Genomic DNA, 17,470 nt, shown 5'->3' on the forward strand with positions numbered 1-17,470 from the left:
TTCTGAGCTGCCTGCAGGTTAAAGGAAAGGATCATTGCCTCTGGAGGGCAAAGATCTCAGCTAGAGAGGTCAGCTATGTTCTTTTGCCATCCATCCATCCATCCATCCATCCATCCCTCCCTCCCTCCCTCCCTCCTTCCTTCCCTCCCTCCCTTGTACAGTGGAGGTGTGTGACCAGAGATCTGTGGGGCTTTAGTTTGTTCCGTTTTGCCTCTGTCCTGTATCAGGACTCTGCTTGAAGGTGATAGTAAATTATTAGTTCCTCTGCTTCCGCACACAAAAGCAACATTTTTGTAGCACTTTCTTAGCATGACCCTCTGTTTTCCCTTATACTAAATGGTACCAAAGCCATCACAAGCACATTCAGACTCATTTGCAGGCCGCTTCAAAATCCAGGACTCTCATAAAGACGCAAACTTGACCTTTTTAACAGCAAATGCTAATACAGAGATCTTTAAGCATGCATTTATAGTTGTTTGAACTGAAAGCATGACAGGTTTGAAAGTTCAAATATTGGCTTACTTCTTACGTTTTGCTGCCCCTTTTTTACTGCACATCCCAGGCTATTGTATTGCATCAATGTTACTTTTTCCCCCATTTGCACGCTAAAACACCTTGGTAAAATACACAGCAAAACCACAGTATGTAGGACCTCATTGAAAAAGAAAGCCAGTACTTTTATCCTGATACTTCTATGCCAAGCCATGTCAGTTTAATATTTTTATACTCTTATATCTAAAAAATTATATTTTTCTAATCTAATCTAATTTAATCTCTTTTGACACAGACATTTTCAACTGCATACACCTGCTAGCTGGAGGACATGGAGGCAGTCAATCTTGCTGTACTTAAGTAGGTGCTTGAAATAAAATAGGAGGAATAAGAAGGAAAATATTTTCTGGAAGAGATAATTTTATATAAATTTTAGGTGTATGTATACATCCAGCCCTCCCCTCCCCCCCGCCAAAGATATACTTGGACAATGAAGCCATTTGGAACATTTCTTCTGGCCATCCATGTGAAAAATTAACTATCTAGAAAATTAGGAAATACAGGAAATACAGAAGCAAAGACAAACATCACAGATCCCTAACTTTTAAAAAGACTAAGGGGAGCAGCTGGAGGCCCCAAGAATCATTTAAAAACCAGGCAAACAAAATCCTAAATCCAGCCCAGGAAAGTGCAGATGAGGTTCTTCAGATACCCTCAGCTTTGCCTTAGCCCTTCATGTCCATATCCATGTCACATTCTCTGGTGCTTCTCTGAAGTAATTAATAGATACTCCATGCTAATTTTTCCCATTCTTATCCTGAATAATACCTCAGTTCCAATTGTATTCAAGAGAGACAATACAATGAATACAAGTGCTGTTTGTATTCAAGAGAGAAATAACAGTTTCATCACAGGAAGCTAGGAGGACTTCTGTGGCAACACCTTTCTTCTGCAATTCTGGGCCAGTTTGGGAACACATCCATGTGTGGGATGATGGTTTTGAGGTGTGAAATACAATTCAGACACTAAAGTCATCCTACTCTTATAGATAGTTTCATTACTTGCAGTGTGTGCGTGGTGGTGGATACACTAAGTGTCCTGGATTGTGTACAAAATTATGTCAGAGTGCTCAACCATGTGACCAGGAGGCCTATTCTACTGCCCCTGTACAAAGCACTCATGGCACAGCTGAAATTGCCAGCAAAGTTTCTGCTGCCCACATTTAGGCCAGGAATTCACTCAGACAGATTAAAAATATGGATGCTATTTGTGTCACTAAAGCTCATCAGTGGAAATCACTTAATGGCTTCCAGTAAAATGAAAAAAGCAAGTTTGGATAAAAATTGGAGTAATAATAATAGATTTACAGTTGTCTTTTAAATTATCTTTTTCTTTTATTCTTTTATTTTTTAATTTTTTTCCCTTTCTTTTTTTCTTTTTCTTTCTACTGAACACAGAGACTCAGATTTTCAAAGTTAATTGCCCAAAACTCTTTCCAGGCACTTTTTATGTTATTGAATAGTTTGTGTGTGAAATCAAATTAAGGGGTTATACATAGGTATGTCACTGGTATTGTTCATCTGTGATATGCCTTTTAAATGTACTCTTTCCTTTGATTGCTATTACTCATTTCTGTTTGCCTAGATTTGAAAAGCTGGCCTTGGGAGCTTGAACACAATTTTCTTCTGCCTTAAAATCAGATTACCACTTCAGCAGATTAATGAAATATTAATTCTTTGGCTTGCTGGAGGTGGAGAAGTCATATCCATGTTTGAAACACTGGGGTTTTTACCATGTGCAAGAGAATCCCATGTCCATCACCCAGAATTTAAAGCCTGACATCCCAAAGTCAGCCCAGTGGGGTGGTGATCTAGCCTTTATACACCTGCAGTTCAGTCAGACAAGAATCTTGATGCAGTTTGTGATGTCAGATGTAATTATTTGTTTTAGTCTTCCTCACTCCTTACTGTAGGGGTCAGACAAAGGCAAATGGGGCAGGAAGATATGTCTGGATCATTATTCTCTTACCAGAAATAGCAGGAGCTTGGGTATGGCTGCATGGGAGGGAAAGATTAGTGTGTCATGTTAATAGGAGAGGCTGGGAATGTTCCATGAATCTCTGTGTATCAGTGTTTGTATATGCTCTCATGGAGTTAATGATTAGGACTCATATCTGCTACTACATTTTAATTGTTATATCAATGTATTTTAGGAATTAAGACTTAAAACACACATTTGTACCACAAAAAAACCAAGGTCAATTAATCTTCACCTGGTAACATAACTACCTACATATATTGAACCTACAAAATATGGAAGAAATTTTTAATGTTCAGAGTCCATTACTACCCATTAAAAAGCCTTCCCATCCATTCATAAGATACTTCAGATGTAAATATAAATGATGTTTATACAACGGAATGCCTCATTCATTTATAAACATTCTTTATTAAGGAGAAATTAAAAATTCACAATAATTGATGTGATCATTGCCTGAAAATACACTGAATTCTTCAGAAGAAAACAGTTTAAGTGATGTCCCATGCAGCAGTTTAGCAGCCGTACATATGATGTCACTCCTAAAAGTCCAAGTAAATGACGTCATACATACGACCACCAAGCCACCACGTGACAAATGACTGATATAAGAAAGTGAATTATCATTACAAAGAGAAATACCAGGCTTCTGGGAATGCTGACGTTCACTTTATACCTAGAATGAATAAAGGATTCTGAGAAAAGCAATTTGGCTTTATTATTAAACTATACAGGAATGAATAAACAGTGCCCTGGTTTCTGTAAGAGAAACCACTGTTAACCTGTGAAAGACTGCGCCCATTTCTGCAAGAGAGAATCCAGATAAAGTAAGCATAAAATTATTTCACTTTTTTCCCACAAAATATTGGACATGATGAACAAGCATCCCTGAATATTTTTCTTCTGCCATCAAGGAGCTTGCAGAACACTAACAGTACCTATACATGACATTTGGGAAAAGAAGGCATTTGTAGCAGTCTTTGATTATAGCTGTCATTTTCTTTTTCCCTTCTTCCGCTAAATATAGTAATTTAGCAACACTTATTGGTGAGCTCAGACTAGTAGAAATTCTGGATGCTCTAACTTTTTTTTATTGATTTCAACAGCTCAAACATTCACTTGGTATAATTCTTTTAAAACTGCTGTGTGCAGTCATCACTTTGTGGATCACTAAACTCCTGTTCTTCAGGACGTCCCATTTTAGAGAAAGAGCACAGCATAATTTAGATGAGTTGCAGAGCCCCTCTCATACTTTGATTATGTTTGAACTACTTTTCACAACTGCTAGTGTTGGAACAGATAAGAAAACAACTGTGATACCTTAGGAAGGTCATTAGCATATGGTATTCAGTAAACATAATCATTTGTATCCATCACAAGTGTGCTAGCAGGCAGCAGGCAATTTCTTTGGGGAAATACTACAACATGACATGTTTTACTTAATCACTAAATGTTAGAATTGTCCCATATTCTATTGCTGTTGGAGCAGGATGGTAATTATCTCAGTGAGATCCCATATGACTTCCATGCAGATTTTGGCAGCCATTTAAACAAGCATGAGATTGTCAGGTACAGTAGATGAAGACAAGTTTGTTGTAATGAAAAGCAGGTCACAAATCTTACAGTCCTTTTCCATTCCTACAAGATTTGCTTACATGAAGAAGCTTTACTTGCATGTTACCCTGGTGAAAAGTGTGGGCTAATCCAAAATACTTCATGGATATTTCTTTTCAGCCCTGATTATCATCTTGTAAGAGGCCTCTTTACTGCAATCAGCTGTGTAGCAACAGCCTTGTTTTTTAGAAAAAGCAGAGATGTAGTCAAAATATCCTGATCATCCCTGAAACTGGGTGAATAGAACAGAATACAGCATTCCTATTTCTTGGGAAACCATGAGCTGCTTGAGTCTCAAATTCTCACACTAGTTCTTACCACCTTAAAATATCAGCAGTTTGCTTTCCAGAGCTTCCCTTGCTTGAGAACAGCTTCAGCAATTGTGAGTACATGTATTTACAGTGTGAAGCAACCCATAAATAGTTACACAGGGAAATGTGCATGCAGAACAACAGCTTCCAAAGACATGGTCTCAGGTGATGAGACCCTGGGGGATCTCACCATCCAAGGCTAGGGAGGACCCTGGGCTCCCTGAGGTGCCAGACAGCAAGAAGGCTCAGAAGAAGCAAGACAAAGGAGTCTGTGACAGGTCTTCAGCAGCTCTTCTGCCATGGGAGGTCTTCTGTGGACCAGATGCTGGAAGAGATGCTGTCTAAGCAGGAAAAGGCTTGTTCTCACAACACCTGCACAGGTATGTGTTTCAGAGATTCACAGTGAGAGCCACTGAGCTGGGCAGGAGCAGGAGCCCAGCAGGAGCCCAGGAGTTGGTGGCCACACCACCCCACCAGTGCACATTGCCCCCCAGCTGTGAGGCTCAAACAGGGGCACCATGGGCAGCTGCCCCATCACAGTGGCAAGCGCTTTGCTAATGGGTTCTGGAGGCTTGAACCGACTGTATCACAGCTGTATTCCAAAATACACCAGTTTGTGCAGTTACCAAAAATTACATTTAGGTTTCCATATAATTAATTTTCGATGCTTTGTGAGCAGGAATTATTCACGAGTCTTTCAGGAGTTGGAAAGAAGTACCAGACTCTGCATAGCTTTATGACAGAGGCTTGGTAACAATTTGACGGATTTGGACTTAGTGAACACGCGCGATTGGTTTTTTGCTCAAAATAAATTTATTCTAAAATTCAGCATTGATCTAGTGGGCCTAATTGAAAATAGTATGGCTTTCAGCTGCAGCACCTATTTAGTCCTTACTATGCACGTTGTGGTTGGCTCAGGACACAAAATTGGAGTATATGGGAAAAACTGCTTCTTCAATCCTCATTTCCAGGGCCATTTGTAGCCACATTTCTTACTTGACAAAATAAAGCAGACACTACGTATCTCTTCTCTCAGTGTCCTGAAAAATTGACTGGTCACACAGGAAAGAGACCCAAACCTTTTTCTTATTCCTCATTCTCAGCAGTTTGATGCTGCTGGGCACATTGCGCTGATGCTTCATCCTTCTTGTGAAGAGAAATGTGCACTAAGGAGAGGAACTAATTTCTTCAGCATACAGGGGCTCACGTACTTGAGGAAACAAACCTCAGCCAGATTCTGTGGCTCTCAATAATTGCCAAAAACTAGAGAGCATCAGGTATAAAGTGAACTAAGACATCATGAACAGTTATATTTTCTAATGAAATTCCCTTTGTACTGTAGAGGGCTATCTGGTGATGCATTCTTGTGCATCCAAAATCAAGGGAATCCATCCAAGAGGAAGAAAATAAGGAGTTGCTTTTATTTCTAAATTAGGTTTTGGAACAACTGACACTTCAGGTTTTGTTTGGCAAAGACGAGTTATTATGGATCTGTACATGGAAGTGCTATTTATTCTATGCAAAAAATTACACACATAAAGGAGATGGTTTCTATCAGAAGGTACCAAACCCCCTTCGTGACAAGTCTAAAAGAGGTGGTGGAGAGGGAATGTCTGTGCACACCAAGTAAGCAGGGCCTGTGACAAGACTTTGAAGGAGAGATACAAGATGAATCTGAGGAAGTCTTCTGCAAAGCACCAACATTGCATAGAGGGCTACGCTGAGATTGTTAGGGGCTTACAGCTACCCTAAGAGATGAGATTTCAGGTAAAAGTCTCCCCAGCTCAGTAGGGGGACCACCACAGGGGAACCACCAGCATCTTCAGTGGGACAAATGGCACAAACAGAGAGCCTGGAGCCCAAAGGAGAAAACAAGGACCACAAAAAGTTGCGCTGCTTTGCAGCAGCTTGCAGTAACCAACTGAGAGTGCAGGTCACAAATGAGAGTATGACAGAAAACCATCAAAGTCATCAAAGAATGGAGATCTAGAGGATGCCTTGTGGGGTGGGTAGAGGAGAGGAATGGGAGGTCACTCATGCCTGTGTCACAAATCACTTTAATTACTATATTTTCCTCAGCCTCAGACAGTGGCTGATGTCTCACAGTTCTTGGAACAAAGGAGTGATTTGAAGAACCAACAGAGTGGGAACAGTCTTTTTGAAAGAAGAGCACTCTTTACTCATTACAAATCATAAATAAAATGCAAAAAATGAATAGTTTCTACCATCTACAGATAGGGAAATTTTTGGAAAAATGGCTTAGCCAAAATATTTTTCATATTTGATCTAACAACAGTACTCTGGATAAATTTCGTGAAGGAAACAAAGCTTGTTTGTGGTCTAGTTCTGTGACTGGCTTCTTCCCTACTGAAAGGTAAATTAAACTAAGAGATGTAAAAAAATGGAAGAGTGAAAATGTAAGGAAATTTGTGCTTAAATTATCCATTGAAGTCAGAAGCTGAAGCGCCCTTTGGTGCAAAGATATTTGAAATGAATGCAGATGCAGATCTCACTGAAGAGTTTTTTAAAGAAATCCTAGCCCTGGAGTACTGCAGGGATGAGCACAGAACTAACATTGCACACATGCTCTCATGGGCGAGAGATTTAAAAGATCTCGGGACAACAGGGCGAGGATCAGTCCTTCAAGGTTGACCTACAAACCCATGCTGTAGGTCAAAGCACCTCAAGTGTTCAGAAGTGCTGTTGACAATTTTAGTTATCAGAATATTTACAGTCCTGTCACTTGACTGGGAGCAAAATAAGATGGATCTGTTTCTTCATTTGGCATTGGCTTTTCATAAGAAGAATTGCTGTTCTTTGTCAAGACCCCTATCAAGCTATGCAGATCAGATGGGATTCAAACCAGAAGGAAGCTGGTCTGTCTCAGCCTCTTTGTTACAGACATCTCTGACCATGGGTGATTTCATAGCTAGTGCATTGTCACACGCACCCTTGCAGGATAGGTAGAACAGCCACCACAAATAATCACAAATGCCAGAATACTCCAATATACCTCAGGGTAGAACACTTCTCTCGAGCACAGAGATGATTCCTCAATTCTAATTCTGGAAAAATTCTTTTGGGACCAAGTTAGCAGAAATGTATTAACTCTCTTCAATTCTTTCTCCTGCTCTTCAGCTCTTCTTTGATGGAGGATCCTAATCGTGGATCGTGGAATCGTGGAAATAATTCAATATTTTTCCGAAGTAATGTGTTCTTTGCTGTTCTCCTGGGTTCTCCATGATCTCATTTAATTGTTTTCACCTCCTTCTATTCATCATTCTCTTACTATTCTCTACTTTCCTTTCCATCTTTTTATGTCTATAAATTTAAGTGGCAAACAGCACTATGGACAAATTATGCTAGGCTGAGAGGAGACACACAACCCAATGAGTAAACCAGGGAGAGCAGTCGCTTATGGTCTCCAATGTATTTGCTACAACATGGGAGTTGATGAGGAGATGCACAGAGATATTTCATGTCCAGATATTAAAAGAGAAGATGAGAAGCAGAGGGGCAGGAGGACCTAACCAACAAAACACAAGAAGAAGAAAGCTTTCTTCAGGAACACAGAGATAGAGTTAGATGGGGAATAAGTTGGCAGCCATCATGCAAGTTACTCATACCACACCAACATAGTCCAGGTGCTTGTTCCCGATAGCAATATTCAGACATATGTTGATCATTCTGTAACTGAGGTTTTGGGCAGTATTCTCAATTCTGACTACTTGTAATGTCTATGATTTTATGATAATCACTAATAATTTGAGGTTTTGCAAGTAGACATCAGCAAAAGGGTTCAATTTATGTGAGAGGTATTTAGCCAGGCAGAAATGAATTTACTGCGTATTTAGAACCACAATTACTCAGCCATGTTGCATACATTAAAATAAATGTAATTTTGATATGAAACAGTTGAAAACAGCGTTTGAACTAAATAAATGGACTTTATACGACTATTTTTTATTTCGGTTGCTTTCCTAATAGCAGATCAACTATAAACAGTGAAAATCAATCACTACTTAAGTCAGTTTGTCTCACAGAACAACATTAAGGGCAGTTTTCAACCACACATATTCCCATGTCACTGATATGTTGTAGCCTGTAAAACACAGAAACGAAAAGACGGATGCATAAACTTCTTCAGACTTGCAGTTCTGTCTCACCAAGAAATAACACTTTCAAGTTCAAACATTTATTAGGTAATTTTATTAATCTCCTTTTGAAATTTATTACTAAGGAAACTCTTTTCTTCACCTGTGCAGTATAACAAGTATCGCTTGGTACTCGTTTTTCTTAACATAGTCACAAGTTTAAATAAGGCAGGTGTCATGAGCAGTTCAGTTTTCTTGTACTTACAGTTAGAAGGATGATGAGTAAGAAGCAACTCTGGGTTGTTTTTTTCATTGTGGAGTCTTCCTGGAGAGACACGTTGTAGATGACCCTTCTGGGAATTAAACAACAAAAACAAAAGCAGTATTGGACTTTATCTGTCATGATAAATTCCTTGTCTTTGTGTATGAGCATCTTTTTAGACTTAGAGTGGACTCTGTGTGCATGGTTATTTGAGCACCCCCAGCCTTACACGTGCTCAAGGTTGATTTAACTGGAGGTTGGTATGCTTTAAATTTAGTGTCCTTTGTGAATCTCTGGTTCACAGATGATTGAATGACGTGGGGTACAGCTCCATGTCACTGTGTCACCAGCAGCAGATCTGGGTTAAGTCCTGGGTCTTTGCCAGCTGAGGCTACCTTTGTTGTCCTTTTTCACCTGCTTCTAACCTAATGCAGAGCTGCAGACCTATGAATAATCCAGATATTTTAAACCTGACCTACAAAACCCAGAAAGATCCAGTTTGCAGACAAGTGTAAAGCAGCTCAAAATTCATATTTATGGGGCTAGAGAAAGCCAGAGTTTGAGTAATCTCTAGCTAGGTGAACAAGCATGTGTGGCAGGAAAAGAGAAACTGGGAACAACACCGTGGGATTACACTCTCCATAATGCAGCTGGGTGGCTGGGCTGTGGATAGACACACAGCAGTGTAAGCCTCAGGCCATCGAGCAAGACTGCTTCAGCACAAGTACTGGAGAGGCAGAGCATGGACACGACTCCACAGGTTTGAAAGGAACTGGATCAACAACTTTTTGGTTTCCTGTTTTTTTCCTCAGAGTGTTTTACATCAACACTCATCTGTCCTATCTGGGAAAAATATCCAGGGGCACAAAACAGTTGTGGGAGTTCAAGCACGCAAAGCTCTTTGCATTAACACATCACTTTAAGTTTTATTAAAATGTAAATTCTGCATTAAAGTGAGAAATGCAGCTTTTGTCAAAACACGTTGTGCCTTCTGATGTGTCACAGACCACTTGTGGTATATGTGCTGAGCAACATGTGGCTGAGATCACCTTCAGTTGCAGTAACACAGTGAGCACTCACACACCTCCATTTTTCAGACAGCTTAAAAACTAGAAGTTAGGTGTTTTCTACCTGGGCAAACAATCCTTTGAGCACCCTACACATTTGAAACCCATAAATTGAATGGGATAAAGCACAGGAACTTGAGCACTTAGTCTAGTTGACATGTAGCGAACAACACAATCACTTGTGTAACATTTGTCTCAGCAACAACACTGTAACAGCTTTTCTCGTCTTTAAATGGTCTGGAAGGTCACCCATTTTCAGAGGGGAAATGAAATACAGTCCTCATCTAAAGCAGAAATATATAATGTCAAAATGTAATAAAGGTGTGGCACTTGCACTTCAATGTTACACATATGATCCAGTGGGATCGTTGCAATTGTGTCACTGAGATTACACAAAACATGAAGTGATTGCAAAGGGGGTTCAGAGGATTTGACTCTACTAAGAAGTAGTCTTATAATTGTCTGAATCTTGCCAGAACCATTCTGCTGTGACAGCGGTAATGCAACATGCATATGATACAGAAATAATATGTAATTACACTGTGAGCCACAAACTTGCATTAGATTATGAGTGGTAGACAACACAATTGGAGCAATAAATGGATAGCTAGATCAGAGAAAAACGCCCAGAATTTTGTTTTCTACATGTTTTCCAGGCTCTTCCCTGCAGTCTGTATTAGTTCAAACTGACAATAAAGACTAAGGAAGAGCATATAAACAGTGGCTCTTGGTCAGCTGTACAGTAAGCAGACGTACAAGCACAACACGGTGTTCATCCAGTTACGCACTGCACTGCAAGGTGTTCTACAGCATGGTGTAAAGCCAGTCTGGTGGGTGCCTCCATTCCTGTAAGCCTCCTCACTTCTGCTGCATCTGGATTTACCATCAAGTAGGCAAATGGAGCACTTTGCCTTACAAACTGTCAACAGCTTTAAAGTACACAACGGTTTCTACAAATGGCACAGAGATTAACAAAATATTGTGACCTAGAAAGCATAAGCAAAATCAATATCAGCTGAATTTACCTGCTTTATGTCTGCTTTTCCTGCACTTTGTGCCTAGAGTGCCTGCAGCACCACTTTGGGTAACAGCTATAGATGCAGGTAAATCTAATACTCATGAGATTTTGTGAACATTTGTTATTATGTACTGAAAGAGATATTTAAAATGTTTCTTGAGCTTGTCTCTGTTAATTAAAAAAAAGCCATCTGTAAAATATTTAACACATTATTTTCGCCTGTGTGAACTAAATTGACTGCACCGTATGATACTACATACGAGTAAATGAGTAAGAACTACTTCCCACGCTGAATCTTAGCTAGTCTATTTATTTCTAGTCATTTTTCTTTTAGCCAGCTGTAACCACAGGAACAGCTGACATGCCAGATAGAATCCAGCACCTTTTTTGTCTTTCTCTTTCAGAGAAGCCTTTTCCAGTGGCAAAAATGTCAAGAATTGTTGAACTACAATATTTTAACAATCAAACTGTGAAGCCCCTGACTAAGAAGAGGTTTTTTTTTACTTTAACCACAACACTTGCCCATAATGTTACAGCACACTTAGGCTGGCATCAGTACTGGATCAAGGATGATGATCTCATTGACATTAAAAGGTACATGCAAATACAAAGTGTTGGTCAGTGAGCAGGGCACAAACAACAGTGAGGCAGAAAGATTCACACAGGGGGAACCCCAGGAGATGGACCCTGTCAGCCTCCAGACAGAGGAACAAACCAACACCTCTGTGGCTCTGCTCCCATCTCCAGTGATCCAGGTTCAGGTGTGACATGCCAGGCAAGCTGGGATGTGCAAAGCAGTATGTTCAAGTGCCTGCTGTTTTGGGTATTTTGTGCTGGAACAATCACTTTTTTACACAGACACTACAGCCCAGGGTCAGTGTGCTTGCAGCTGAAGGAAAGCTGGACAGCCCAGAGCACTGGAGCTGTGCTATCAGGAACAGAGGGTGGAACCAGAAAAGAGTCTGCTCCCTGGTGCATACTCACACCATGACTCAACCACACATGGGCTTCCGCAGCAGTGCCCACAGGAGGCTGTTCTCCATGCCTTCTTCTGGCTGCTCAGTACCACCCGACTTGGGCTAACTCCACAGCCACACTATAGGGCCACACTATGAAGAGGTCAGGAAATTAGTTTTCAGCTACACAGTTTTAAAATAGATTTAAATAGGGTTTTTAATTTATTTTTTTTACCATTACAGATGGAGAAACAATAATATTTCACGCTGTTTTAAGAATAGGTATTGCAGAGATTTTAAGGTATGCATGAGGTTTTCTTGAGATGATGCTTATTACAATAAACAACAGGAATTATAGAAAATGTGCTGATAGTTCTTGGGATCACCAGAGCTTATATAAGAATGATTATTATGGCAATTTAATACAGTTTTGAATTACCTAAAAATTTGTTTCATTTGTTGAAGTTCCCAAAATTTTTTAGGTGCTATGCTGGTTCCTGTTCCTATAGTATTTAGCCTTTTTCCATAAGTCCAATGATGTCTTTACTCGATATAAAGTTGGTATAACATGCTTCATGCATTTCAATTTTAGAATACCCATATTTCGGCATTAATCATAAGTAGATTGCTAAAGCCCAGTAGTTTTTCATGATTGTATTAATTCCTCAGCCCCTGTTGCTTATAATAGTTACATACAACATCCCTGTTATTTAAACTTGAGTGTTGTTCTTTCTTTCTTTGCAAATGTAGAATTTACTTACCTCATTATGTGTTTAATCCTGCTTTAGCTATAATACTAATACCACTGACACTGTGGGGTTAGTCGTGAAACTTATCTGAGGATGAACACGGCATCCTACTCAGTAATGACATCTCTTTTATCTCTGTCCAGATGTCTACAGGTGTAGTACTGTGATGAACAAGGCTGTGATGAACAGATGAACAGTTACCACTGCATTATCCAGAAGGTGGGAAAATCCTCCATGCACAGCCATTTGCACAAGGCCAACAAGGGAAGTCAAATTTAGTCAGAAAGAAGGGTGTAAGATGGAAGATTTAAAAGGGCAGTAGAACAACAATTCTCTGCCAAGTTCTGAAGAAAAAGAAAGGAAGAAAGGAAGGAAGAAAGGAAGAAAGGAAGGAAGAAAGGAAGAAAGGAAGAAAGAAAACTGGAAAACCTTCTTTAATTATTCTGCTCTGATAAATCTGCAATGCCATGTGTCACAATACTGCCGACACACTGTTGGTTGAGGAAATTATTTTAAAAATGGTTTTCAAAATAAGATTTTGAGGAATTGTGGCTAAGTACAGAGATGTGATGCAAAAATCTCTTTCTCAGTGTGTTTATTATAGTCAGAAACTTTGAAACTTCACTTGCAACCTCCCTATTAGGCTTCAAGTTCCTTAGAGAGCTTTCTTTCCCCCCCGTGCAGCTTTCTTGGGTGACTAGATGGGTACACACCTCAAACTCCAAGGTCTCTGTGTTTTCTAACTTAGGTAAGGCCTTCAGACCCTCCCGGGGAGTACCTTGCCACTCAGCACAGAAGGCAACAACCTGCTCTGCCTGCATTAACACTAGGCTGGGAAACACCAGGCAGACACATCTGAGCAAGGCACAGGAAAGCCAGCAGATCCTGCTGCTGAGTGTTTTAGGTGTTTGGGTCCAGGGAGGAGGTTGCAGGTCTGTTTGTGTAGCCAAAAATACAGATAGTTTTGAGGAAAGTATTAAAATTATCCCCTCGCTCCCAGTGGGACATTTTACCCCTGGTTTCCTAATTTAAACTACTGCTTTGGGCCAGGAATGAGCTGTACATCACACTTCTACATTCCCAGGTCTTGTGCTGACCAGCACTGTAGTTACAGCCCCATCAGGCAGAGGAAATGTCATGAGTTTAATCCCCACACCTGAGATGACAGTAGAGCCACTCCCTCCTATTTCCCCAGCACATTCTCCAGCCATTAGCCAGCAATAGTCTTGAGATGGTTTAAGTGGCACCAGGACCTTCTGGCATTTCCAGTAGAAATGGTGAGCTCTGCTCAGTTATTTCTCATATGCCAGAAAACTGGTGACCATCAGTCCCAGGCAGGGATGGGTCTCCTAACAGCCTCTAGTCAAATGTCCAAGAAGATGAGGCAAGGCAGAAGATGTATCTATTATGTCCTACTCCTGTACTCCCTATGGCTTACCTTCGCACAGTACCTCCATGTTTTGTCTAACCTTCCTTTTCATATGGGAATCCCCTGAGAAATAAAAATTCCAAATTCTCAGTTTCTGGTGTCAGGCACATAAAAACATCGTGACTTTTAAAATTGCAGGTATCTAGGACACTTGCTGCTTATCTCATTCCTTTTGGGAGTCTTGGAGACCCAAATGTTAAGTTGTGTGATGACTACTCAGTTATTGTAAGAGATCACAGTTTCCATTAGATTGCCTGGTGGAGATTGTGAACTGCATCTCAAGTGTGTGCTGTTAACAAACTGAAACTATCAGCCCTGGCAAACAGGCAATTTCAGAATTACACAGAGCAAATGACCAAATAATTCTACTTTATTGATTCATTTGGATTACATGGGAGCTGCGATGCTTGATACTTAATTTTTCCATTTAAAACCAGTCAACCCAAAGGGGTCATTTTACCTTAGGTTTCCCTTTAACCAAATCCTTTGCAGTAAACTGGACAAAAATAGGAAGAAAGTAGCTACAAACTTGTCTGTATCTATTTTTAAGGTAATCACAAAGTTTTGAAAGCCCCCACATTACACATCTGAGCAGCCGATGTGATCATACACACCAGAGAGAAAATTGAAGATGGTGGATCTTAGACTGGGTGATATGACAGAGGCAAGCATTCTTTGAAAGAGCCAAAAAAAGCCAAGAAATATTCTTTGAACAAGAGTTATTTATCTAGGACTTTAAAAATATGCGAGCCAAATTATCCAGAATATTTTCAGAAAGGCTGAACATTTTATGGAATAAAAGATAGTAAAGCCTCAAAGGAGTTGGATTCCTTCCACCTGCCAGAGCGTAACTTAGGAAGGGAGTGCTGAGGTATCTGGCTGAGCAGAGGGACAAATCCCATTTGTATCACATGTAGGTATGGGTGGGTGTAGTACTTCTGCATCCTCTAATGACTGTAAATCGGGGGTGATGCCTGCTAGGTATTGGCCAAAAAAAACCCCAGTAGCCAAAAAAACCCCTACTTCTGCAGTCCTTAGGAAGCCATTGCTAATGCCCCTCTTGGCTATTGGACAAGGGGTTTTATGAGGTTGCAAATAAAAGCAAAGAAAATTTCAGGAAGAGACTAGAAAGGTATTTCAGGGGATTTGTTGGCCAACAAAGTTTGGAGTACTTACACAAACTGGATTGTGTAATTAGTTTCAAAAAACTTAGTTTTATATCTTCTATGAAGTATTTTAGCCCAAAATGTTAACAGGATTATGTGAAGAGTTGCACACTGAGCAATTCTGGAGCTCGGCATCTACAGGACCCTCTGTACCTTGTTGTATTTTTCTGAATTTGGCAAAATCATTCTGTTTTATGCAGAAATAGTGACTGAGGGACAAGGTTTTATGCCTCTCCACCACAGGCTCCGGTGACACAAAGAGTGGTTAAAGGAAGGGAGTTTAGAGATGGAGGAGATGGTGAGTAACAACAGCACATCTGCCCCTATATAGATCAATTTAAGCTTTTGTGGAATTGAAATTAAAAGAAAATCGACTTCTGTGCTTTGCAGTGAAAGAAGCAACACATGCAATTACACTTTTACTTCAGCCATAATGCAGTACAGAGAGTGGGTCACACTGTGACTCTGGAAAATGAGTTCATTGCCTTCTATCACTATTCAAAGGATACACTCTTGAAATAATCTCACTGTTGCAAAACAATGATTGCTCACATAAGGATTATGTCAGGGTCTCAGGACCCATCAAATTATCATAGAGCAGATTGGGCTGGAAGCAACTTTTAAATACCATCTAGTCCAAACCCCCTGTGCCATGGGAAGGGGCCTTCCACTAGACCAAGTTCCTCAGGGCCCCATCCAGCCTGGTCTTGAACACTTTGGGGGATGGGGCATCCAAAATTTCTGGGCAATATGTTCCAGGGTTTCATTTCCCTCACAGTAAAAAATTACTCCTAATATACAATCAAAATCTACCTTCTTTCAGTTTAAAACCATTGATCTTTTTCTGTGACTACAGACCCTGGTAAAAAAGTTGGTCCCTGTCTTTCTTTTAAGACCCTGTTAGCTACTGAAAGGCTACAATAGGGCGTACTTGGAGCCTTCTCTCCTCCAGGGTGAGCACCCCCAGCTCTCTCTGTCTCCATAGGAGACAGCTCCAGGCCTCTGATCATCCTCATAGCCTCCTCTGGACTCATTCTAACAGGTCCACATCCTTCTTACATCGGGGCCACCAGAGCTGGTTGCAGCACTGCAGGTGGGGTCTCACCAGAGCAAGCAGAGGGGCAGGATCACCTCCCTCAATCTAATTGTCATGATGCTTTTGACACAGCCCAGGACACTATTGTCATGTCACAATGTTCAAACTTGATGGTGAAGGCTTTAATTTTTTTATTTTTTACAATCAAATTTGAAATGCTGAAGTTAAATGCAAACCTTACATTTCTGAAGGAACACTCAGGATTTTACTAGCTCTGCTTTCAGTAATGGATAACAAGATAAAACCAGCAATATTTTAAAAAACTTACTAAGTGCCAGTAAATGTTACCATGTCAAAGTCAAATGTTTCCAATCTGTAGAACAAAGAAAGAAAGAAGCAGAAGAGAAACAGAAAGCTATGTAACAAAGCAGAGGGATAAAATCTATAGCAGAGCATTCATGCTATTCTGAGCACTCAAACAGTGGGGCTAAGTGAGGCAGCTTTGGCCACTGGTCCACCATTCAACAGATGAAAGCAGGCACACTGCAGGGATGTTCCTTGCCATTTTGCTACATCATTATGAATCTCTGGTATGGCATGTCACACATTAGCACAGTATAATTTTAGCCTTTTAGGCCCAGCTGTGAAAGGTCTTTTCAAAAATGCTTGCAATTTTTGGAGGACTTTGCAGCAATGCTTGTACAACAAGCAAATATGCAATTATCTTATCTTAGAGACATTGCAGCTTGGACATAGCCAAAAGCTTGGGATGAATACTATCCTACTGTAAGACAAAGATTTCAAAAGAATTGCATGCATTTATGTCAGACTCAAATCTTTCACATAGCCTGCAAAATTAAAGCAGAAATTTAGAATGATTCTCTCTCTATATAATTTTTTTAACAGAAAATACAGTTTTCACAGTCCTTATCACCTGCAAAATAACCTTTGTGGATAAGATTAATAATATCAGTGTAATTTACGAGGAGAATTGTGAGGGTAGAGCTAAATATACATTGCTAAAGAAAATGAACCATACTACACAGCTTCAATCAACAGTTTTGAGTCAAGGAAAAAAACATATCCGTGGTTGCCTTTTTTTAACTGGAGCAGCATCCCAACTGTACTGTACATACAGCCTAGATCTTACATACCAAACATGCCTGTTAATGTATTTAAAAATACTCTAACAAATACTTGAGTTCAGTGAAGCAAGAGTATAATGACAAGGCAGACCTG

General features: G+C 40.1%; 1 protein-coding gene across 1 annotated transcript in view; it reads right to left on the bottom strand.

Moving 5' to 3' along the window:
* Nucleotides 1-9,610, bottom strand: part of CALCR (calcitonin receptor) — a 79,090-nt gene extending 69,480 nt beyond the window's left edge. Inside the window, exon 1 of the mRNA XM_008629906.2 lies at nucleotides 8,814-9,610. Coding sequence (XP_008628128.2) covers nucleotides 8,814-8,981 — 168 coding nt within the window. The 5' untranslated portion in view covers nucleotides 8,982-9,610. The remainder of the gene's footprint in view (nucleotides 1-8,813) is intronic.
* Nucleotides 9,611-17,470: the final 7,860 nt, after the last annotated feature.

Source organism: Corvus brachyrhynchos, unplaced genomic scaffold (assembly GCF_000691975.1).
Source record: "Corvus brachyrhynchos isolate BGI_N302 unplaced genomic scaffold, ASM69197v1 scaffold142, whole genome shotgun sequence".
Taxonomy (NCBI): Eukaryota; Metazoa; Chordata; class Aves; order Passeriformes; family Corvidae; genus Corvus; species Corvus brachyrhynchos.